This window comes from Cinclus cinclus, chromosome Z (genome assembly GCF_963662255.1).
Source record: "Cinclus cinclus chromosome Z, bCinCin1.1, whole genome shotgun sequence".
NCBI classification, from domain to species: domain Eukaryota; kingdom Metazoa; phylum Chordata; class Aves; order Passeriformes; family Cinclidae; genus Cinclus; species Cinclus cinclus.
In genome coordinates this window covers 66,121,698-66,145,631 of record NC_085084.1, presented here as the reverse complement: position 1 = coordinate 66,145,631, position 23,934 = coordinate 66,121,698, and the positions used below count along the sequence as shown (strand labels likewise).

At 39.2% G+C, this 23,934-nt stretch overlaps 2 protein-coding genes across 3 annotated transcripts in view; one reads left to right on the top strand and one right to left on the bottom strand.

Annotated features, from left to right (window-relative positions):
* The window catches only part of ERCC8 (ERCC excision repair 8, CSA ubiquitin ligase complex subunit), a 42,271-nt gene extending 38,564 nt beyond the window's left edge, over positions 1–3,707 (bottom strand). For both annotated transcript variants that reach the window (XM_062513727.1, XM_062513728.1), the window contains exons 1-3: positions 3,595–3,707; positions 1,464–1,559; positions 1,183–1,284 (exon numbers count right to left, since the gene is read on the bottom strand). In XM_062513727.1, coding sequence (XP_062369711.1) covers positions 1,183–1,284; positions 1,464–1,559; positions 3,595–3,671 — 275 coding nt within the window. In that variant the 5' untranslated portion in view covers positions 3,672–3,707. The remainder of the gene's footprint in view (positions 1–1,182; positions 1,285–1,463; positions 1,560–3,594) is intronic.
* A 126-nt stretch (positions 3,708–3,833) lies between these two features.
* The window catches only part of NDUFAF2 (NADH:ubiquinone oxidoreductase complex assembly factor 2), a 56,905-nt gene continuing 36,804 nt past the window's right edge, over positions 3,834–23,934 (top strand). Inside the window, exon 1 of the mRNA XM_062512940.1 lies at positions 3,834–4,044. Within this exon, the coding sequence (XP_062368924.1) occupies positions 3,918–4,044 (127 nt within the window). The 5' untranslated portion in view covers positions 3,834–3,917. The remainder of the gene's footprint in view (positions 4,045–23,934) is intronic.

The window sequence follows — 23,934 nt, the reverse complement described above, 5'->3', positions numbered from 1 at the left end:
CTTGCTCTGTTAGCTATGTTCTAGTAGCCTTTTTCTTTCTTATGATCCAAGATATTGTTAAGGCCTTTTATTGCTACAAGTCTGTTCTGTTCTTGTATACCTGACCCATGAAGACTGATTCCTAGACCTCAAATAATTTGTAGACTGGGAAAAAATAAGGGGAAAATGCAGCTACCAATCTTCTATGAAGTAGAATATCCCTTACTGTGAGTCTTAGGTGAAGTTCTAACCTACTAGACAATCTTATTATCCAAATAAAGGAAAAAAACCACTTTTGCTAGAATACTTAATATCTGTAATGGAAAAATTTATATTGCCTGTGGGGACAGCCTGACAAATCAATAAAGGCTTTGACTCTTCATAAAGATTACACACAGCACAGTGGCACCCTGTTCTTTAGAAAAATATATCCCGTTTCTTCAGTAACACATCTGTCTTCCATCAAACATGAAGAAGAAGTTTTCTATATAGAAGTTTTCTATAAATCTCTTCAGTACCTGCTGAGCACCTGATGAACTAAAACCAGCTACTAGTAAAGCTGGAAAGAGAGAGGAGATAAAACAACTGCAAATAGGTATTAGATTTTTTCCAAGCAGATGAAAAGGATTATGCAAATAATTTCATAATTATCCTGCTTAAAAGTATATTTACTCAAATATATGCATTAAATATATTTGGGGAATACAGGGAATATTTCTACAGCAGTACCAGAACTTCTTTCTCAGTTACTGGCATAAAGGCACCATATTTCAACATGAAACAATAAGAAAACTCACAAGTGAAAAAATATGAGTTAGAGAAGGTTTGGGGTTTTATTCTCCCCCATCTTCTTCTTCCAGTGTTAAAATCTGAGATTAGAGTACTAGGTCTGACTTCTTCTTGTAGTGTCTACAGCAACATAAGACTATCTAACTTTAGTTTCCATATAAGTACAATTGATATCCTTCATTTTAACTTTTGAAACTGCTATGGATTTGCTTAAACAATACCAGTCACTGTGCATATGCTGCAACTATTAGAGTAGACAAATCAAGAAGAAATAACTAGCTCTCGCTACTAGCCTTCAAAGATTTCTGGCAGTATTTTTATCCTAGAAATAAGAACAGACATTTATTTGCAAGTTTAATTCTAGCCACACAAGAGCTGTATGATGTACTTTTAAAAGAATTTTAGAGTACTTACCTTCCAACAGAAAAAAGTGCTTTACATGTGTAACTTGGTTTCCTGCTCAAGTTTTCAAGGTCATAAAGTACAATAACACCATCTGATCCACCAGACAACATGCTGTAAGTGTCAATAAAGCACAAAAGTTGAAACACTCATAATCTCAATATGCACAATAGAGTGTTTAACAAGACAACAGGTACCAAAACACAACATAGTAACAAAACACAATGAATTACTTATGTACATTTTTACCAACCATATATTACTTATATATACATACACTTATATATACTTACTATCTTCCCTCAACAGGCTCAATATCAAGGGTATTGATACTGCTTCCGTGTATTCTTTCCACATCTCTATCTTTATTTAATTCCAAACTTAGAACTCTACCCACAAAAAAGGAGAGATTAACAAGAACAGAATTATTAAATGTTATTATGTAGCTCTAAACAGCTGAATCCTAGTTTCATGGTTCTTCAAGGCATTTAACTCATGCTTGCTATTTTTTTGCAAAACTACACACTTTTTTTCCAAAAATACAGAGATAGAAGTAAGTCTTGTAAAGCTGGCAAGAAAAAAAAATACTTAGTTATTTGGAAGGTAAGAGAGAAATAAATATGTAAAACAGGCTCAAAGAAAAAGCAAAACTGCATTTGGGGTCAACATACTAAAAAAAAAAAACAAAAAAACAAACAAACAAAAAAAACCCTAGAATGTAATTTGAAAACACTAAGAAAAAGAAATATTAAGAAGCCTGTGATCACACATAATTGGCTACTCTGAAGCTTCATCATGCAGCATCCTTTCAGGCTTCATCCTGCTTGGAACTAGGGACACCTAGTGGACAAAGTAATTTAGTTTATCAAGGTTACAGTATTTCCTTTAAAGCGAAGTTTTTATGCTACATTTCCTGCAATACTAAATAAAAATTAGGCTGCTCCCAATGATGAAGCGCCCAAGAAAACCTTTTCAAACCTACAATTCTTAGCTTGTATTTTTGAATACGTTAATATTGCATAGTCCAAAAAGAAAATCTGCTTTATTAAATCATACTATCCAATATAAAATTTAGCCTTGTAACCAGATCACAGCCTTCTACAGCACTATTTTGTACAAACCACAACACCACCACAACAAAAAACGTAACTAAGTAGGAAACTGAAAAGCTGTGGGGCCGAGTGTCCCTACTCAGCTTCAGCTCAAGGGCCAAAAAATCCTGATGTAAGAACCTTAGGCTGCTACAGACAGGTCCCCAACATCAAGTCTGTGGATATGCTATGAAAGCAGCAAATAATTTAAGGGTTCTTAAACAATGTGAAATATAATTACGCAAGAATTCACCTAGAACAAGAACTCTGACATATACAGGGTACCAAACTTAAAACCTTTTAGCTCCAGATGGAATTTTAGGAAGCAAGAAATCCCCCTGTGTAAATGTGTTAAAACACGACTTCAAAATGCAGCTATAAATAAAATCCACTTAAGACTACAGATTTTTTTTTTTAAGTTAAAACGAAAAAGTTTAGGAAGAGAAATGCTAAGCAGACAATTGTCCAAGTTAAGTTTGCCCAGTTTGTTACTGTTCCTAATACTGTATACTACATGAGTGCTGAGGGCACAGAGGGACATAACTGTGTGGTTAAAATACACCCAGAAAGAAGCTTCCTAAACTACCAAAATTAATTTCAATTTAAAATATTTGTCTTATAATGATACAGTATCATGAAGCCATAAATCACCAACACAGATCCAGAACTTGTGAAACTGAACTACGGCAGGCTTTACTAGATTTATCTTGAAATATATCTGAAAAGTAGATATTCTGATATTGAACAAATATCACATTATATAACCTTTAGCAGGAATATTAACAAATCTATCTGTGCTGCCACCACTTCCCACAAAAACTGCTAAGGAAACCTCTGCATCCGATTCTTCTTCAGCCTGCCAAAAGGCCGGGTTTGCGAAAAAGAAGGAGCAGATGAGAGCACAGGAGCCTTACAAACACCTGCTTCCTCACAAGCAGAGCACAGCCGAATTGAACCCCCTGGAGGAACCGCGCCGACAGCAAGGGCGGTAACTCGGAGCGGCAGCGAGGGGAGCACAGCTTATCGCGCACCGCACATTCCGCCCAGGGCTCAGCACGCCGTACACGAACTCCAGGGCTGCTCACCCACCCGTGTCACCACAGCCCCGCGGGGCAGTCCGAGACGAGGCGCCCGCTCAGCTCTCCCGCCCCGGGCTCCGCCACAGCAGGGCTGTAGCACTACAGTCCCTCACCCCTCCCCGGGCCGCCCTAGCGCGAGCCGAGCCGAGAGAGGCTCCGCGGCAGGGCGGAGCCAGGGGCTGCCGTTCCGGTGGCTCTCCACGCAGGGACACCCGCCCCGGCCCCGGCCCCGGCCCCGGCCCCGGCCCCGGTACCTCCGGGTGCGCTCGGCCCGGCGCAGCCGCGCGGGCTCGTCCAGCCCGGCCTGGCGAGCAGCCAGGAGCCCCAACATGGCGGGAGCAGCCGGTTCGCTCTGCTCCCCGCCGCCATCTTGTGGCCCGGATTGGCTCGGGGCGGGCCGGCCCGCGCCAATGGCCAGCGGCGTAGCTGGCGCGCCCGGCGCCCATAGGCGGGATCGGACCGGGCGGGGCGGAGCCGTGCTCCGGCAGGGCCGAGGCGGCGGGGCCCGGTAAGCGGCGCGCGCTCCCCGTGTCCCCGTGCGGCGGCACCGCCGCGGCCTTGCTGCCGGGATCCCGGCATGAGCCGCGCCTGGCAGGCTCTCCGCGCTCTGCGGCTGCGGCTCGTGGGGCCTGCCAAGGAGCTGGTGGGCACCGACCACTTTGGCAACAAGTACTACCGGGTGCCCAAGCACGAGAACCGCGCAGGTACGCACCGGGGCCGCGCCGGCGGCTGCAGGCGGGCACGGGCGGAGCCGTGCCCTGCTCCCCTGCTTGGCTCCTCACCCGCCCGCCGCTCTCCGCTGCCGGCAGGGCGGCTGGGCGGCGGCTGATAAAAAATAAGTGGCTGAACAGTAACGAGAAGGAAAATGCCGCTCATCGGGAAACAGGCGCGGGTTTCGGGTGCTCTAATGCCAGAAAAACCTTAAAGCCACTCACTGGAGGGTGTCAGAGCTCAGCCTGTACTAGGTAGGTAGGCAACAATTATTTGTCCTTGGTAATTCGGAGCGCTTCTGCATAAACTTTTAAAAGCTAGAGTTCAGAGAAGGGCAGTGGAGCTGGGGCAGGCTCTGGAGCACCAGTGCTGTGAGGAGCAGCTGAGGGAGCTGGGGGTGTTTGTCCTGGGGAAAAGGAGGATCAGCGGTGACCTTGTCACTCTCTGCAGCTGCATGACAGAATGAGGTGTAGCCAGGGGTCAGCCTCCTGTGTCAGGCAACCAGTGACACAACTAGAGGAAACAGCCTCAAGCTGCGCCAGGGGAGGTTCAGTTTGGACATCAGGATGAATTTCTTCACAGAAAGGGCTGTTAAACATTGGAACGGCCTGCCTAGGGAAGTGGTGGAGTCACTCTCCCTGAAACTCTTCGCAAAGCAACTGGATGTTTTGTGACCACCGTTTGTTTAAACCACTTAGTGCTGTGGTTTAGTTGACATGATAGTGTTTGGTCATAGGTTGCACTTGATGATCTCGGAGGCCTTTTCCAACCTAGCTGATTATGTCATTCTGTGAAATTAATTTTTACATATGTATTTTTCCTACTCTTGTAGAAAATACTTCTCTAGGTTTCTGCCCGTGTTCTGGGAGTTCAGATGCCGTTATGCTCTATGGATATGCCACATTATAAATAATTAATGGAAGGCAGTTTTTCTGAAGATGGTCAGGTGCACGTGCTAAAATGTTTTACAGTCCTCTTTCCTGGACAGCCTTGTTTATCTGCTTGCTGTGCTCCACATCTTTTGTATAACTGCATCCTGAGACTGTGGGTGCTTTTTATTTGTTATTCTTCAGAATACGAAGAGAAGCAGAAAGTCTGAGACTGCAGTTACTTAATCAATATACCTTCTCTTTAGAAACACATAATGTCTGCTGGAGTAATTTTCCCTTTAGAACAGTTCCCCTGACCTGTTTTGCTGTGCAAATTCCTGAACAACTGGAAGTGACTTAAAGCAAGTGTCAAACAAGAATCTGGGAAGAGATTGTCAATGCACTTTTTTCAGTAGTGTGTTTTTTTCTTAGGATTCATATAATGTTGTAGTTAATATGATTCCAGGTTTTCTTGCTCTTGCTTTTAACTTTTGGTCTTCTCACAGCTGGGGTTTATGCTGACTTTGAGGTGTCTTTGCCTTTCAGCAACAAGAAACAATGAAAAGTACAGTCAGATTTCTTCTGTGTGATTACTGCTGTGTGATTGTATCAAAGTATTGTGCTGCTATGAATTTCATGGTTTTGACTCTAAATTTGGACACATATTTTCTTCCTTCATTTCCAGCTGATAGACTGTCATCCAGTTTCCTTACCAGATGGACTTCCTTGTGAATGCTCATTATTGTTTTAAGATACAGTTCTCACTGACCTTTGTTGTTTAGGGTTACTTGGATGTAGGAGATTCTGTTTCCCCATACACTGGTGACTCATTTCCACTGTAATTTATGCCCGTACTTCTGTGAATGTAACATCTTTGCAGTAACAGTGTAGAAAAGATAAAAAGGTTTCATCTATTCCAGAGCCGGGGAGTATGGCAGTTCTCCCTGAGACTTGTGGCTAAGAAAAATCATTCTGATACTAGTGAAGTGATTACAGGTGGTTGCACCCACTGCTGTGGGTGGTGGTAACTAACGGTCTCTCACAGATTTTTGAGCTGCATCCTGTGCTGTACAAACAGGGTCACACCTGGCATTTGTGGGCTTTTATAACTTTGTGAAAAAGTTTAAAGATATGAATGGTGAAGATAATAGAAATTGATGAAGGTCTATGGAAGTTAAAATGTACACAGAAAATTCTGATGGTTAGTTTTTAAAAGAAACTAGGAATTTAAAAGTGCTGACAATGCTCTCCTTACAGGTGTTGTATATTAAAAAGATCTGCTGCATATATAATTCATGGCTCCCCCAGTGTCCTAAGCATATAGAGACCAGTGCAGTATTGGAACAACACTAGAAAGAAAATGAGTTGTAGAGGAAACCAGTGAGATGTTGTGTGCAGGTTTCACTGCAAGGTCACTACCGTATGTCTGCACCATGCTTTGCTGTCTGCCATGGGGATTTAGGGGAGGACTGAATAGCTCTATCACAGTGCCAGGCCTGATGTGCTTGATCCCTTTGTACTGTACTGGATCAAATATTGCAGAGGGTGCAAAACAGACAGGTTTTGCATTCTCTCTTTTTGCTAAGACTGGGTAGGTGTATCAGGACAGGCTGGGCTTTGTTTCAAACCAACATCCTACCTTAAGCTGGAGGTGAGAGTAAATAGTGTAGGTGTTGTCTATACCACCTTCTGCTTTGATTAAAAGCCATCTGACACCTTTCTTTTGGCCTGTTCTAGTCTTTAGCAGGGGTTTGGAACAGAAATAGTAGAGTGTGTGATGCAAAGAATTAGTGTTTTCTTCCTGTCAATTGTGAATTTTACTCTTCTACACTGAGCTCAAGGTCCAAAACACTTAACATGAGGTCTGGTCTGTAGCAGGGAGTAATAGAAGCAGGTCAATATATACAAATGGTTGATGCTGAGTTTGCTTATACCTCCAGCATCTGTGATTCAGATTCTGAGTTTGCTTCTTAAATTTAGTCTGTTTTCCAGGACTGAGTATCTGCAATATAGACTTCAGAGATCTCAAAGGGGTACAAATTTTTCATGTAAATACTGCAGGTATGGCTTTCACATTGCCACAGCACCTAATATGGTGTTATTTTTTTAAATGTTATGTAAATGAGGATTTCTTCTTTAAAAGCACGTTATGCACTCAAAAACTACTTTGATATCCAAATCAGCACATGGTGAATAAAGGCAACACAGGATTAACTACAAAACCATGCTTGCTTTGATTCAAGTCACTACAGTAGATGTAGTCCCATCAATATCCTAAGGCCTTGGATGTCCAGGTCAAACTCAAGGTGTTGCAACTTTATGCTGACACCATCTTTACCTCTGTCATCATAAGAATGTTACCTTGCATTTCTGATTTTGCATGTCTCTGAGTAATTAGGTTCTTAGGAGAAGAGCCAGTAACTTTAATGGGTTTTTGTTGAGATGAAGGCAATAATTGTGGAGATTAAAGACATGTCAGTTATGTGCAAGTGCTGATTTTAATATATTTTGCCTTCATTCAAAGTGTTCTAATGAGTAATAGCAGAAAGATATGAGCTTGCAGAACTATTGTAATTCTCTGGGGGAATATAGAAAGGATTGGCCTTTTGAAGTGGAGGGGAATACAGATGTAAAATAATGCTGTTTTAATCTGGTTGTCTTACTTCTCTTGAAAGAGAGAAAGTGAATGTTTGAAGTCCCTGCAAGACTGTAAGAATAAGCAGTCATTTGATTCAGTAAAGAAATAAATGGCTAGAAATAGCAAAGAGTTAAGAAAAATATGGGTGCCAATATAGAGGGAAAAGATCCTATGAAAGTAACTGGACTATCAACAGGAATATGGGAGAATTCAAAATTAGAGTAGTTAATTTCCTGAAAACCTGAAACTTGAGGCAAGATACACTGTTTAATGTTTATCAAGAAATTTTATTTTCAAGTGGGGAAAAAAGCTATCCTCCTGGAAGTCAGGTCACGCCTTCAACAACATAGTAAGGTGGGCTTATTTGAATGTAAAGATGGTTCTGTATTTAATGATATGCTGTACATGGTGGGTTTTTTACAAGATCACCTTAAAGCAATGACAGTGATAAAATACAGCTGCATCAAACTTGTCATGAGAGGAACATCCAGCATAACTCATTAACACTGAGGTGATTCTTCAGCTGTTTGTGAGAAAAGATGGGAATAGATGACTGAGTAGTAGTGATTGATGACTCATTTCAGTATCTTGGACAAGTATTTAACTAAACAGACTAGATTTATCAATGTAAGTAATTTGTTTTTCTTATTATATAACATACTGCCAGGGCATTGCCATAGCTTTGGTACATGATTAATTGTTCTTGCAATAGAACATGGAGTGGTACTTAGAGTGTTCATATATTTTTAATTGAAAAAGAAATTCCTCATACTGTTTATGCATTTATTGCAACCAAATATATCTTGCTGGAAATAGCTGATTCCATTTTCCATTGAAAATAATTTTTAAAGACTCTTAATTACCATTTTAGTTTAAAAATGCAGGAAGATAAAGGGCCCTAAATATTTAAGATCTGGTATGTAATTTTTTCTTCAAAACACTGATTAATGACCAGGTTATATTTAAACTTTTTCAGCATCTTCATTTGCAGTCTTATGTATTGTAATGATTAAGAGTTAAAATGAGCACTGTAAAGTACCACCATAAGCTATTTTTTATAGGAACATTAGGTCATCATCAAGAGGTCAGTTTATTTCAAAGATTATGTAGGAGTGTAAAAAGCGTGGATGAAATTTTAAAGTTCTCTTTATAGGAGTAGCAGACTCAGACTTGATTTGATTTGGACCTTCAGCTTACCAGGAATTGCTGGGAAATCAATTCTGTAAGCAGTTCTGAAGCATTCTGTACTCCATAGGTTTTCATATGCTGCACAGCCTTTGCATTAGGGGCTGTATGTGGCCTATGCTTCTGAAGCTATGAGCTTTAAGAAGGAAAGTGGTAAGCTAAAGTTTCTCAGTAGTCTTATCAAATACCATTGAGAAATACATGTGGCATTAGCAAGTTTCAGTGGTAAATTTAGTTGCTAGTAATTGAATGCAAGCACTGACTTCTGTGGGAAACATTTTCTTCATGTGAAATGCCTGCTCATATTTGCGTAAGCGTGTATCTTGTACACAAAATTCTCAACAAACCAGAAATTGATAAATAAAGAAGAATCTGTATAAGGAAAAGTACTAAGTAATCAGTTGCACTATATATATGTATATATATATATATATATAAATTGTCCTATATCTGATTTAGTCCAGTCTTCAGTATAAGTATGTACACTTTTTAATGAAAGTTGGAAAGATTTAAGGCTCTGTTGAGACTAAAGGAATCATCCATGATAGTTTTAGTTGCTCTTTGTCTCATGTTTTAGGTAGTGGCCTGTCACCTTCCTGTGCATCAGAAATCTAGAGTAGAATTTCTACTTTCTTTCAAAATGTTTTATAAAACACAGCTTTTTATTGGGCACTAGACTGAAACATTCCTGTAATGCTTTATGAGGAATGGCAGAGAGTGGAACAAGCAGCAAATCTCCAAAGCATATCTTCAGAGATAAAAGCTATGGTTTTCTTCTGGGTCTGAACGTTAGCTCCCTCACTAACAGGAATGAAGTCTGAGGAAGAGTTGGAAAGTGGTTGTGATTGTACCAAACATTTGTAGCCTGACTGTTGAGAATTGCAGATAATTGCACATCATATCACTGAACATTAAAAGTAGTTTCTCAAGTTAGTTTTCCAAATGTTGGTGGAAAACGAATACATTTTAGTTTTACGTGTCCAATGTTAAGATACTAATGAAACACAGAATTTGAATATTGATTCATGAATAGAAAACCAAATTTTAGAAGATTTTATTATCTTAGTTATGGAAGTAATTCTGTGGAGAAAGTGTTGTTTTGTTTTTTTTTCCCTAGATACAGACTCTCACACCACAGTTTGTCCAGGTGGTGGCAATGTTGTTTCAAAAACAGGAGAACAGCAGGTACTGACAGCTTTCTGGATATTCCTTTGTGGAGAGATTATAGAATATAGAAACATAGTTCTGAAATAATCCTGTGTATGTATGTTTGTACGGAAATAAAACTTTCACTGCAGACTGCTAATTTCTAGGACAGTAATTCTGGAATGACAAAATAGGTTTTCAATCTGGGTGATACTTGATGTAGCAAAGCAATTCAGTTTTGAAGAGCTCATTGCAGATTATAAAAGCATTAATATTTAAAAAAAAATATGTTTGCTTGCAGTGATATAGAATCATAAATATATGAAAAAGACTTCAGAGTTAATTTAGTATAACCTTTGACCAAACACCATCATGTCAACAAACTCATGGTACTAAGTGCCACGTCCAATTGTTTTGTGAACAGTTTCAGAGATGATGACTCCACCATCCATTCCAATGTTTAACAGCCCTTTCTGTGAAGAAATTCTTCTGACGTCCAGCCTGAGCCTCCCCTGGCACAACTTGAGGCTGTTTCCTCTAGTTGTGTCACTGGTTGCCTGACACAGGAGGCTGACCCCTGGCTACACCCTTCTGTCATGCAGCTGTACAGAGTGATAAGGTCACCCCTGATCCTCCTTTTCCCCAGGACAAACACCCCCAGCTCCCTCAGCTGCTCCTCACAGCACTGGTGCTCCAGAGCCTGCCCCAGCTCCATTGCCCTTCTCTGGACTCACTCCAGCCCCTCAGTGTCTTTCTTGCACTGAGGGCCCAGAACTGGACACAGCACTCGAGCTGTGGCCTCAGCAGTGCCCAGCACAGGGGGACAATCCCTGCCCTGCTCCTGCTGCCCACACTATTGCTGATCCAGCCCAGGATGCCATTGGCCTTCTTGGCCACCTGGGCACAGCCTGGCTCCTCTTCAGCTGCTGTCACCAGCACCCCCAGGTCCTTTCCAGCCACTCTGTCCCAGCCTGTGGCACTGCCTGGGGTTGTTGTGACCCAAGGGCAGGACCCGGCACTGGGCCTTGTTGAACCTCACACCATTGGCCTCAGCCATGATCCAGCCTGTCCACATCCCTCTGCAGAGCCTTCCTGCCCTCCAGCACATCAACACTTCCATACAGCTTGGTGGCATCTGTGAATTTACTGAGGGTGTACTCAGCACCCTCATTCAGATCATCAATAAAGAAACTGATCAGGTCTGGTCCCAATCCTCAGCTCAGGGAAATGTCACTCATGACTGTCACCAGCTGGATGTAACTCCATTCACAGCCACTTTCTGGGCCCAGCCATCCTGGTTTTTAACCCAGCAAAGGGTGCACCTCACCCAACTTTGTGTCATCTGCTAACTCGGACAATGTGTTCAATCCCCTCATTGAGTTCACCAGTAAGGAAATTGAACAGGGCTGGCCCCAGTACAGAGCCCTGGGGAACCCCACTCATGACCAGCTGGACCTAATTCCATTCACCACCACTCCCTGGGCTCAAGCTATCCAGACAGTTTATAGCGAAGTAAGTGCACTTGTCCAAGTGATAGTGCCAGCATTTCAAGCCATGGGACGCAGTGTTGAAGGCTTTACTTTACTGAAGTCTGAGTAGGTACCATCTAAAGCCTTTCTCTCATCCACTAAGTGGCTCACGTGGTCATTAAAGGGGATCAGGTTGATCAAGCAAGACCTGCCTTTCCTAAACTCATGCTAACTGGACCTGATCTTGTTCTGCATGTGCTGCATGACAATACTCCTGGCAATATGTTCCATATGTTTTTCTATTAGCTGCCAGAAGCAAACTGGCAAGAGTCATGGTATGTTAATCTCTCTGACTTGAAAAACCAGGAATAGCAGTAGGTAGTCATGCAGGCAGGTACTAACTTGCATATTATCTGGCCTTTGGTACAGCCAGGTTTGATCTTCGATGTGTATATTGGTATTAAACTGAGATACTGATCTTGTTGAGTTCTGCCTGCTGCTATTAACATTTATATGCTGTACATTTGTAAATTAATTATTGTGCATTTGGCTTGAAAAGCTGTTTCGTTTCTTTCAGTAGTCATGTGTGAAGAGGTAATGATTTGAGTGGATATTTTTTTTAGAATGTTTTTTCTTTGCCAAAAAATCAGACAGTAAAAAATAAAATTTTAAAAAATTTCCCGGTGTTAGAAACTTTCTTCTATGGTATATATAGAGAAAAAGGTGGTGTAGTACTAGAAAGATAGGTGTTTTTAATAGGTGGAAAGATCTTAGCAGTTTTAATTACAGCAATTTGAACAGCTGACACCTGTAGAGCTGACAGTAATAGGGCTGCATGTGTTGCAAACATGATCATTATATCAATCAGGATTGTCGGCATATCATCATGCCTGCTTTGTGACCAAATTCCTTGCCTTTTAGTTTCATTATTCTGAAATACAAGGAGAGTTCAACTTACTTTTCTGGTTCCAAAGTAAGAAAAAATCCATCATTAATATGCATAAAAAGAACAAATTTGAAATCATATTGGGAAATGAAAGAACAGATTTTACAGAAGAGAGTGCAAGTATGTCAGTAGCAGGTACAGGGAACTTTTTTTCCAACATGTGTATAATTAATTTCAGTGCATTGTTTACGTGATTGGGTAAACAAGGTTATAAATACTATACATGTATTGTTACTTGTGATTCTGATGTGAAAAATTCACAGTGTCCAATTTTTGCTGATACCTAATTTGGTGTATCTTTTTAGGAATTGTTTGTTACTGTGAAATAAAAGTGCAAATAAAATTAAGCATTTAAATAAAAGTGGTGGGGCTACCCACCAGTGGTGTAATTTTAAAAAAGGAGTTAAAATGACAAAGAACTTAACAAAAGAGTGCAGTTGAGAAACCGTAAGGTTAAAAATAGCTGAGTAATGTTGGCATGCTACCCTATGGGGCACTTTAACCTTTTAAGGTTCTCCTGAAGAATAGAGAAGATGGTAAAGAATTGCATCTGGCTTCTGCTTTGTGCAGTAAGTTTATTGTGTTCTTTGTAAATATTTAAAATAACAAAGTTTCTGTCACCAGAGTCTATAGATTATAGGTCAGATTTGCCAATACAAGAACTGCTTTGCTTTGAGGAGAGGGAACAATCAGTTTCATTCTCAGGACCTGGACACAGGGGATGCGCAGAAAGGAAGAACATTGAGAAATTAATGTGATAGGTTGAAGGAGTGGAAATGATGAAACAAGTAGGTCAGAAATTCTAAGTGTCCCTTGTTTATGGCTATGTGTTATTTCAATAAGAATATGTTATTGAACATGTTATTTGAAATAACATACAGCAGTGTATTATTTCATCCTTCTTGAAGTGAAGGAGTGATTTGACTAGCTTCTTTCAACTAAATGATCTGGAGACACCATCAGCAGGAATTGCAGTCAGTATGAAATTTAGAAGAGGTCAAAGAAAAAGTGGATTGACAGACTTCTGCAGGCAGTGGCCAGTGCTGTAGGAATTGAAAATGTCACTAGCTTTGTATTCAGCACATGTACTGATTGATATTTTGTATCTGGAAGAGGGATATCAAATTCCAGAATGAAGAAAAGTTAGTGCAGACAACTATAAACAGGAAGATAGAATGGGAAGATGCCTAGCAATATGCAGCAGGATGTCCACTGAACATACCATCCACCACAAATGTTACTGAACAAGTGATATTTCTTCAAGTGGAAGTCTATGCAACAGTGGGGGAAGATGTTGGAAAATTCTTTCAATTTTAGCACAATAATGTATGGCCCCTATATTTGTGGCTTTGTTTTGTACCACACAGTGCTTAGTGCAAATACCAGAGAGCAATGTTTAGGCTTTGTCCTAACTCTGTTGTGACTAGTAAGTCTTGTGACACCTAATGCTTCATTGTTAATTTATATTAGTGATTAATATGTACTAGTTGATGTCTTAGTTTTTAGAACAGAGATAGAGTGCTGGAATAAAGAATGATAAGAGAAGTGCATCATGACCTGATGACATATTTGAGATACTCTCAAGGGAAGGAGACTAATCAGAAGATCCAGGACCATAAAAGGGAATTTTAAGGAGTGGAATGTTTCCAAATGACTACAAGAAGATCCTCAAAAGACTCATAGCCAAATAAATTTGGGCTACAGGGCAATATCTGTTTTGGCACCTCAAACACCTTACTGTTGTTCTTCGCTTTACTTTGGTGTCTGCGGCATTTTACCTCTTGCATATTCTCACTCTTCTCTGCTTGCAATTTCATCTGTGCGGTAACCTTTTTTTCCTCCTTAAGTGTTAAACCAGAGGTTCCACCACTGTTGCTGATGGGCTTGGCCTTGGCCAGCGGTGTGTCTGTCCTGGAGCTGTCTGGCATTGCCTCTGTCGGACATGGGGGAGCTTCTCACAGCTTCTCAGGGAAGAGAAGCTCCCTGTAGCCAACCCCTCCACTAGCAGAACCTGTGTGTATGTGTATGTGTATGTGTATGTGTATGTGTATGTGTATGTGTATGTGTATGTGTATATATACATATATATCAGTGACTCATTATTGTAGTCAAGAATACCCCAATTTAGCAGTTGTAACAGGGAGATATACAATGTAGTGAAGAAGTTCAGATAAGGAAATTGAGCTCTTTCATATCATGTTTTGCTTGTTTTGCTCTCTGGATTTGGATTATAACGTGCTACCCAAAGAATGATGGAAATCAAGATGAAGGTTCTGCCTGCATCGGGAGGAATTCATCCAGGAGTATAGTTCATTTTTGATTCATATAAAGGTTAGTCATGGAGGTTTGATAAGTAAATTTACAGCTGCATTTTTAAGCTTAAGTCAGCTGAATATTGACATTGTTTCTCTGAATGTACATAAGAAGAATTCTAAGTCTTGTCTTTATTCAGCATCTTCAGTACAATAAATTGGTACTCAGAGGAGACTGCTGGCTGCTTCTGCTTTTCCTCCTGTAAAAGAGACCTACTGATTAGGAATTGAAGAAAGGGGAAATAAAGTTCCCAGGCATTCAGAATGTCAAGATCTGTGTTTTCCAGTAGGACTGCTGGCAGTTACCTGGAGTAGATGCATCCAGTAACAGGGTATTAAAAGAACTCTTGCTCCCATGATCAGAGGATCACGAATTATTTAATTGCTAGCAGTAGCAGTTAAGGGGGGGACACACACTCACAAAACCGTAGACAATTTTGGAAGACCTTGCAATTAAGGATAGTAGGTGTTGTCTGCTTGGTCATCCTGCACTCTCACTCGAAGTGGTCTTTGCTACTACCTTTTGATACTAGCACAAGGCTAGCCAGGCACAGCAAGTGTTAGCCTGATTTATTTGTATCTAGCAGCTTTCCTTGTTCTCCTATCAACAAGCCTTCATTTTGTGTTGAAAGAAACTGAAAAACATAAGCCTCATGCACAAGAGCTTAATTACTTTATGAGAGTTGTGAAAGGTTCAGGCAGTGCAAGGGACAAGCCACAGAGCTGGTTATTACCAGGAGACTGCAAAGACTTTAAAAATGCCTGAAAAGTGTTACAGTTGATGTTTAGCCATCAGACATTGTATACTTGTGCTTTAGAAGTGGTGGCTTTTTCCTGTTAGCTATAGTGCTAGTTAGTGTTGTTATCACAGTATTGAAACAACTAAAGCTTCAGATGGACTGATCCTCCAGAAACATTAAAAAAAGTTTGGTGTTATGACAACAACCTCTTAATTGTGGATCTATGAAGGTTTCAGGTACAGTGACACAACTTACATAAGCAGTTTTAATGTATCTTTTCCTATTTTTAGTCAGTTAGGAAGTGTTTATTAATAAATGATGACTTGATTATGGTCAGAATCATCTTTATGGTTGCTCTTTTACTTCATAAAGTTTTTTTTAAATGCAGACTTTGAATGGTTTTCCATAGGAAATGAAACAAAACTTACTCTTTTGAAGTCAATGACAGAATGTCTGTTATGTTCCAGAATGTCACTTTTTGCCATTTTTGCAAAATATTTGTTGGGAGAGTTCTGTATTTAAATGGCAAATTTAATGCATGTGATGTGTTCTGATGTTTAAACCAGTGTATAAACAAAAACTGGAAATACTTGATCTAGACAATATAATAGAAACACTGAACTCTAAAATTGAAAAAACTTACATTGCTAATTATTTCATTCCCTGCAAAACTATTTGGCTATATTAAAATTTTCATCCATATTTATTTATGTGATAAAGTAAATCTCTGATCTGAGAGTTAGTAGAGTCTAGTATTTCTGCCAAAGAAACAGTGGTCCTCTTCCTTCCTCTGGCTGCTCATGTCTTCCTTCTAATACTCATTACAAGTGTTTGTGCAGTCTTGCCTGTCTAATCTAGTGTGCTGATTTTTTTCACCAAGAGGAATTACTTGGTCTGGTTCATGGCACAAGCTGTGTAAAGAGCTAAAAAGCATCCAGGAATGAGAACAATCCAGGCTGGCTCCTTTCTGTGGCTCCTCTAGTTTGAAATTCTAGTTGAACTACTAATCCAGGTAATTCTAGTAATTCTAAAAAGTCAAAGGCTACATTTTTACCTATCTGTGGAGATTTGCAAATACTGTTATTGTTTTTCTTAGTTCCCATTTGTAATAGCAATAGCACTTTGCCACTGTTACCTTATACAAAACAAAAACCTAAATCAAACTTATGTAATGATTATAAAATAATCAGAAGAGTAGTTTTAGAAACAAGTTTTGATTATTATCTTATCTGTTTGGGATTTCTTTTTTTACTACTCAGTGTTTGTATCTCTGTAACAGTTTCTTCAGATCAAAATTGATACATTTTTCCATGCTATTAAAATGCACTTGATATTTCTATATGGATATTTTGTGATTTGAGGGAAAAAATTTGCTTGTCTATCCTTGACTTGAGAACCAAGAATCAGTATCCATAAGCACTGACATTGGTACAGTGTAACATACCAAAACTTTCTAGGTTGTTCTTGATATAATTAAGTGGGAGATGACAGGTGGTTTATGAAATCAGCTGGTTTTGTGACATTCTCATCATCTCCAATTGAAAAGACATGCTGTGTAAGCAGTTTTTGAGCCAGAGCTGGAAAATGGGCAGCTCTGGATTTGTGTCTGACCCAGATATGTAATGGCATGGGGGAAAAAAAGTCAAAAAACTGGAGCCAGAGTCTGTTGTGAACCTGAAGGTGAAATAAGGTTAACTCTGTTGCTTAACATGAGTTTGTCATTGATGAAAGGGAAAGATCTTATTCATCTTTCTTCGAGCTGACAGTAGCATTCATGAGAACTGTTGCTGAGCCAGTTTAATTCAGTTTAAAAAGTTGAACATGTGCTTGCATGAGTTAAGAAGGTGGGATGAAGAAAGAGGGTGGAACCTTTGAGCTAAAAGTGGGGTGGGAGACTGGTGGCTCCAGGTGGAGGAAGACTGCCAGGGGAGCACATGCCTCCTTATGTAGCTTACTCCTTAGTGTTTCTATAGGATTACTAATAAGTAATCTATAGGATTATTGATGAGATTCTGATTTTTGCTTTGTCTTAGAATAAAACAGATCTCTTGTATGAGAAAGAAGTGGTAATAGTTGGTGACATAGGAAGCTTACTATGATTTTTTTGCTATGATTACAGGGTTTTGGCAGGTATATTTAGCTGTTTTTCAGTTCTGGAAGAAACCATTTAACCCTGAGTATTTTAATAAGCTTTATAGAAACCTTTTGCCAGTGGAATGTATGCTATAAGTTCTGTGTGGTCTGGAGATCCTGTACAATAGTAAGGTAATGCTTCTGAGGAGGTCCTTGTTATTCCAGACCAGGACTGTCTTCTGAGAGCAGAGAGAAGCGAGGAAGGCACAGTCTCTTGCAAAGCATATTAGACTTTTGCAACAGGCACAGTATTCTCAAATGTGACTAACTCTATCCTTTGAAATAGACTATAGGTATTCTCGAAGAGGTGTAATTAATTAGTTTCTGGAGTAATTAATTGGTTAATTGATTTCTGCTGCTCTGTTGCTTCTGTGCTGCAATACAGTTCAGTAAGAGTCTTTAGGCCTAATTCGACCATGTCCTTTGGTTGTTCACATGTTCCCCTCAGTAAAAGAAAGCTGGCTAATCCAAATCAGAGTTAGAGGCCTTGAATGCCTAACATACCAGCCTGCCAAAATAGTTTCAATGTACCAGAAAACCAGCAAAAAATATGCTTGTTCTGTAAGTCACAAGTTAGCAGTTGTATATTACATTTGCTTTAATAATATTGAGGTAGCTGGTGAACAGACTGTTGAAGAAAAGAAATAAGCGTGTGCCACCCAAGCACCTTGCAATCACTTACAGTTGTGTCTAAAAAGGAAAGAGGGCTTCAACTAGTTACCCATCCTGACCTGCCTCCTGAGTGGCAGCTTGGCACTGTCTCTTACTATCTGTTTTTTACAAATTATGACTGTATCTCTGAACTTAAGCATGAAGGGTAGTCATCAAACTATCTTGTAGTAATACATTAGTAAGTTATTGAAGTACATAAGACATCAGGTCTTTTAATATGAATTGTTATCTCATGACCTGAAAAAGACTACATTGAGTTTTACCATGTGATTAATTAGGTTATAGGTATTGTTTAGTTGGCCATGAAAGGGAGTAACTTATCACAACCAGTATGGTTCTGAGGGAGCGACGGAGTTGGGGCAAACACTCATGTTGTTCTACCCAAGCGAAGATGAAGATCTCTCAGAGTCTATTGTGCTGGTTGTCCAATCTAAAAGATGATACAAGTTTTCACCCTGGGGACCAACTGCTATGAAAATCTTACTGCTGTTGTTCCTGGACTTTACCATGAGGAACTTCAGGAAAGTAGAGGTACACTTTCTTGAGTTTCCCACCTTGCCTCTCTTTTGGATAAGAAGAAAGAATCAGGTGATGGGTGAAGATGGAAACTGGTTTTCAAGCATTTGTATTAGCTAATCCTTTCTAAAATTTATGAATCTGTTCTGATGGAAGAACTGTTATGTTGAATGCTTTTTTTGCCTTGAAATATTTTCAAAGACTTTGGCATCTTGAAAAAGTTAGTTTGAATTGTCCTCAAAAGTTTAAAATAGCAAGAAGTTTAGATATAAACTTAGTTTCAGACTGCTTACCAACATTCATATACTTACCATGCAAACTGAATGCATTCAATAATCTGGTTTGTGGTAAATGTTTACAGTATGGCTGGTACTCTTCATGAGAGGTTGTAATGGAAATTCTAGTACAAAGTTATATGACCTCTGTTAATCAGGACAAAGGAACTGGGGATTAAAATGCATGAACTTGTAGACTGTCCTCTTTTGAGCTGAAAGGGATTGTGTTCCTTTTCAAGTGTTCTTGAATCCGTGTATTAAGGATATCCCCTGTATCCTGGAGTAGAGCACATGAAGGAAATCTTTCTCTAGTAGCAAAGTATGGCATAACATGAGGCAGGACTACAAATATGTAAATGTAAATGGGCAATTAAGTGGAAATAAACTGCTTGAGCTAGTAGTGAAGAAATTGATAATCTGTTGTAGTAGGACATTGGAAACAAAAGACAGACTCAGTGTGATGCTGTGTCCTGTTTGAATGTGTGAAGTGCAAATGCAGGTCTTCTTTATAGATGGGTGAGGGAAGGAAATAAATTTTACATGCTGTTCTGTAAAACTGGTTTTGATTTTTTTCTTCTGTTGGCAAGCATACTGAGATTAGGTCTGATTTCAGTGTCTAGCATTTTGGCTCTTTAGGTGTAATAGATATATTAGATAAAATAGTTAGGCATTAAATAATGACAAAATCAGTGCTACTAGATCATGTGTTCTTATGTTATGAAGTGGATTTATGGAGGCTTGTGGTTTAACCCCAATCAGCCACCAAGTCCCATGCAGCTGCTTGCTTCCTCTCCCACCAGCAGGATCAGGGAAAGAATTGAAAGGGTAAAAGCTGGAAAACTTGAGGGGTGAAATAAAGACAGTTCAATTGGGAAAGTGAAAGCAATGTATAGAAGAAAATCAGCCATCTCAGGAGAGCAGCATAATAGTTACTGAGGAAGATAAATGCTGTCACTCCAAACATCCTCCCCCCCTTAGTCCTTTTTGCTCCCACTTTATATAGTGAGCATGATGTCATATGGTCTGGAATGTCCCTTTGGTCAGCTGGGGTCACCTGTCCTGTTTGTGTCTGCTCCCGACCTCCCAGGCACTCCCAGTCCCCTCACCAGTGTGGCACTATGAGAAGGCCTTGGCTCTGTGTGAGCTCTGCTCAGCAATAACAAAAATATCTCTATATTATCAATCTTGTGTTCAGCACAAATCCAAAACACAACCCCATACCAGTCAAGGAAATTACCTCTACTCCAGCCAAAACCAGCACAAGGCTACTAAGTGGATTATAAACAGACATCTTGACTCATATACTGACATTGCTTAATGTAATGCAATAACAGTGATGATTCCTTGTCATTTTTCCGTCAGCCTCCCTTACTATATCTTTCTTCCTTCACATGTTTAAAAAAATAGTCAAACAAAAAGTAAGTTAGGAAATCTCAAATATTTAACTTCCTCCTTACAGCAAATTCATTATCTGTAGATGCCTGTTTTCTGTCTTCCATATTCTACCAAATGAAATAAGTACTTTGCAAAGAAGCACCTTCTTCTGAAACTAGAATAAAAATAATTAAATTGGAAGAATAGTGAAATTCAATTTCTGCTGGTGAAATATATTTGTTTATATACAGTTATTTCAAATTTTTGCTCTTATAGTAGGAAAACACCTGCTGTAGAAGTACTTCAAAATTTTCTGTGCTGCTGAGGAAAGAACAAAAGCAATATCTACTTTTATTTTATCTTCCTGGATATTGTGGCACAATTTTTCCCATCTGTGTTGTTTAAATTTATTTTCAGATTTTTATTATGCCTGTGAGGCACAGCAGTGTCTTGCATCTCTATTACCTGCTTGGTCATTGAGATGAAAGAATAACCTTTATCCAAGGTGCTTAAAGTTGATGCCTAAGAAGAGGTACTGTAGTAAATGTGGATAGTAATGGCCATCCTTATTAGCAAAAACACTCATGGTAGAAATTTTATATGTCACATCAAATAGAAGGTGAAAGAAAACTTTAAAATTACTCTGTGGATATGGAGTTCTTCCATTTAGTGAAGGAGACAGAAAATATATTTGGCTTGATTGACACAGACCCATATGTGATAGAAGTTCACCTGTCTCAGGCTATAGAAAAAGGAAAAGGGTACAGAGGAGACTCCTTCTTGCACAGGATTATGAAAACAAAGTACCCTGTAGTCCAAGGGAAAAGCAGAAACCTTGTTGAGGGTCTAAAGACACAGTTGAGTTCCCACAGTTCCTGACTAGATAACCAATCTTTGCAGCAGTGTTATAAATTCATGAATAGGGTGGGATGCACATGCCGTGTCGAGGGAGAATTATGTTATTGTAGTTGTGCCTGAAAGGTAGATTTAGCAGTGTAGAAAATCGGGAAAGTCTTAGTGAAAATGTCTTACACAGAAAGAACCTATGCATTGGAGAGAAATCCTGAGTATCAGAAAGAAAAGAGGAGAATGATGACATTTATCATGGATATGTGTTAAGGGAGGATAATAAGATGTGGTTTAGACATGCTCATTTTTATGTGAAAATTATACAAGTATTTGGGGAAGCCAGAGAGAGAGCAAGATGATAAGGAGGCAAGACTAAACTCTTAGTAGAGAAGAATTTATTTCTGTCTTTAAGATGGGTGAACATTAATAGGAAACTCATCAGAACTGTGGAGGGTGCTTAGCAGTCATTTGAATCAAATAGAAATAGTAAAAGTGATAGGAGTTACATTGTGGTATCTGTAGTACAAGTACTTGTCTGAAGGGTGTTGGTGTTGCAAAGATTGCAGTGTCTCCAGAGGTGAAACACTGGAAGACAAGCAGGGATGAAGGACAGGCAGTTCCATGAGGCACTAGCTTTGTAAGTTCTGCAAGATAATTATTAGTTACATATTTCTGAGAGTAGCTGTTAGAATAGTTGCTGTAAATGCAGTAGTGCACTGGAGCTTTTCTAGCTCATCTTGCTGATGCAACTGAAAAACCTGAAAACCTATGAAGTAGCATAGAGAGAAAATGTAACTAGTGAGAAAAGGTATTGTGGTGGTTGTTTTGGAAAGCAATATTGTTGCCAGACTGTATAGAGGAAATGTCATAAAGGGCCAAATAAGTAAACAATAGATGGCAATAAGATGAGAGGTGGAGAAGGATTGGATTGAATCAGAAATTTTCCTCATAATGAATATAGTTAATAAACAAATTGAATTTAAAGACTGAAAAGTTTTAAAAAGCACTCTTTGGTGGGAGCTTTAATGTCAGATGGTGGTTGATATTTCTGATTCACTCCATTTATAACTGGTTTTTGACCCAGTAGAGCAGTTCAGAGGGGGAAGGTGAGCAGAAATGTATGCGCATCTGAGATTTAGAGTCTATCTGCTGCAGTGTTCTAGTGTTTTGTCCCTCCCCTGTCTTGGTTTGACACTAAAGGTGAACACTCCAGAGTGAGTTGCCTCCCTTTATAGCTTCAACCAATTCCTCCAGCAAGGAATGAGTATGGGTAGATACAGATGAAAAACATAGCAGTTTACTAACAAGCAAAGCAGCAATGGGCAAGAAATAACAGCAAATAACCACCATACAGCAAATTGCTAAATCTCACAGACTCCTTATAACCAGAGACACAAGATACCGTTTACCCATGACAATTACCAATATGAAATGTGGGTGTTTTTCCTCAAATTAAACCACTGTGTATTAATCTTTAACATTTTGTTTAATTATTGCATAAATGTATAATGTGAATAGTGATGTTGCTCAATCTCTACAATACTCATAATTTTTGGGATGGTGCACCTCTTCTTAGAAGGCAATATCTTTCAGTTTAAATTGAACTATATTTTAGGTATTGGTCCTGCTAACAAACAATAAGAAATTTTTCAGTTGGGTAGAACATTTACTCTGTGAAGCACATTATAATTTCTAGAACTGACAGCATATTCTGTTGTTTTTTGGGTTTTTTTTTTTAGTTTTATTTTTAGCAAGGTGACTCTTGTACAGTTTTGATTCAGAAAGAAATGATTTTATATTTAAAACTTAGCTTATCTCAAATTACAAGTTGTTTTTTTTTTCTGTCACTTCTGTGGCTCTGGAGTGGCCATGCAAATTATGATATGTATGCAGTATTCACTAGACTTTTCACCTACCTCCCCCTCATACCCTCCAGCTGTGAAAAGTATAGCAACTGCTGTGTGTAATTTTAGTATCAATTCACAGGTAGCAATGACATTTTACCCCTTTTGACTACCCGGCTCATCTGTAGCCAGCATATTTCTGAATAGCTGCATACATCTCTTTTTCTCAGGGCTGTTTCCCAAGGTGTGTTATGTAGTTTGTCTTCTGTCAGGCTGAAGGAACTTGCAGATGATGAAGGTAATATTTCTGTGAATTTAGAAAATGCTGTGTTCTTAGATGGCAGTTTATAATTTACTGAGTACTGCTTTATTTTGAGTATTTTCAAAAGGCATTCAGATTTTTGAAGAGTTAATGGCAGTCTGAAACTTTTTTTTAAGTTCACAGGGTAGGTTAAGTCATCACTATTTAATAAAGTGTTGGTATTTTAAAATAATTATGCTATCATGAAATCGTATGTAGTAGAAGACCTCATAACTGCTAGTGAAATTGAAACAGTTTATAGGAGATAATTTCTAGGCAATAATTTCTAGGTAATAGTCTGCATTAATAGGATGGCAGACTCTATGGACTGACATTGGCATAGTGGGGTTCTGATGCATTTTGTAAGTGAAGAAGTGTGAATGCAGATATTTTGAAGTGTTTCTGTAAAATACTGAGCCATATCTGTGCAATGAGACTCAAGAATGTGTTGACTCTGGATTTGAATCTGTAGGTATGTATGTCTGCCCATTTTATCCAGTTGGACTGAATGCAATTACTTCAATCAGTTCAACTGGGAAGAAAAGAAGGGACTAGAAGGAAGATTGAGCTGACTAAAAAAAAAAAAAATGACATTACTAATTAGGAAAAGATAC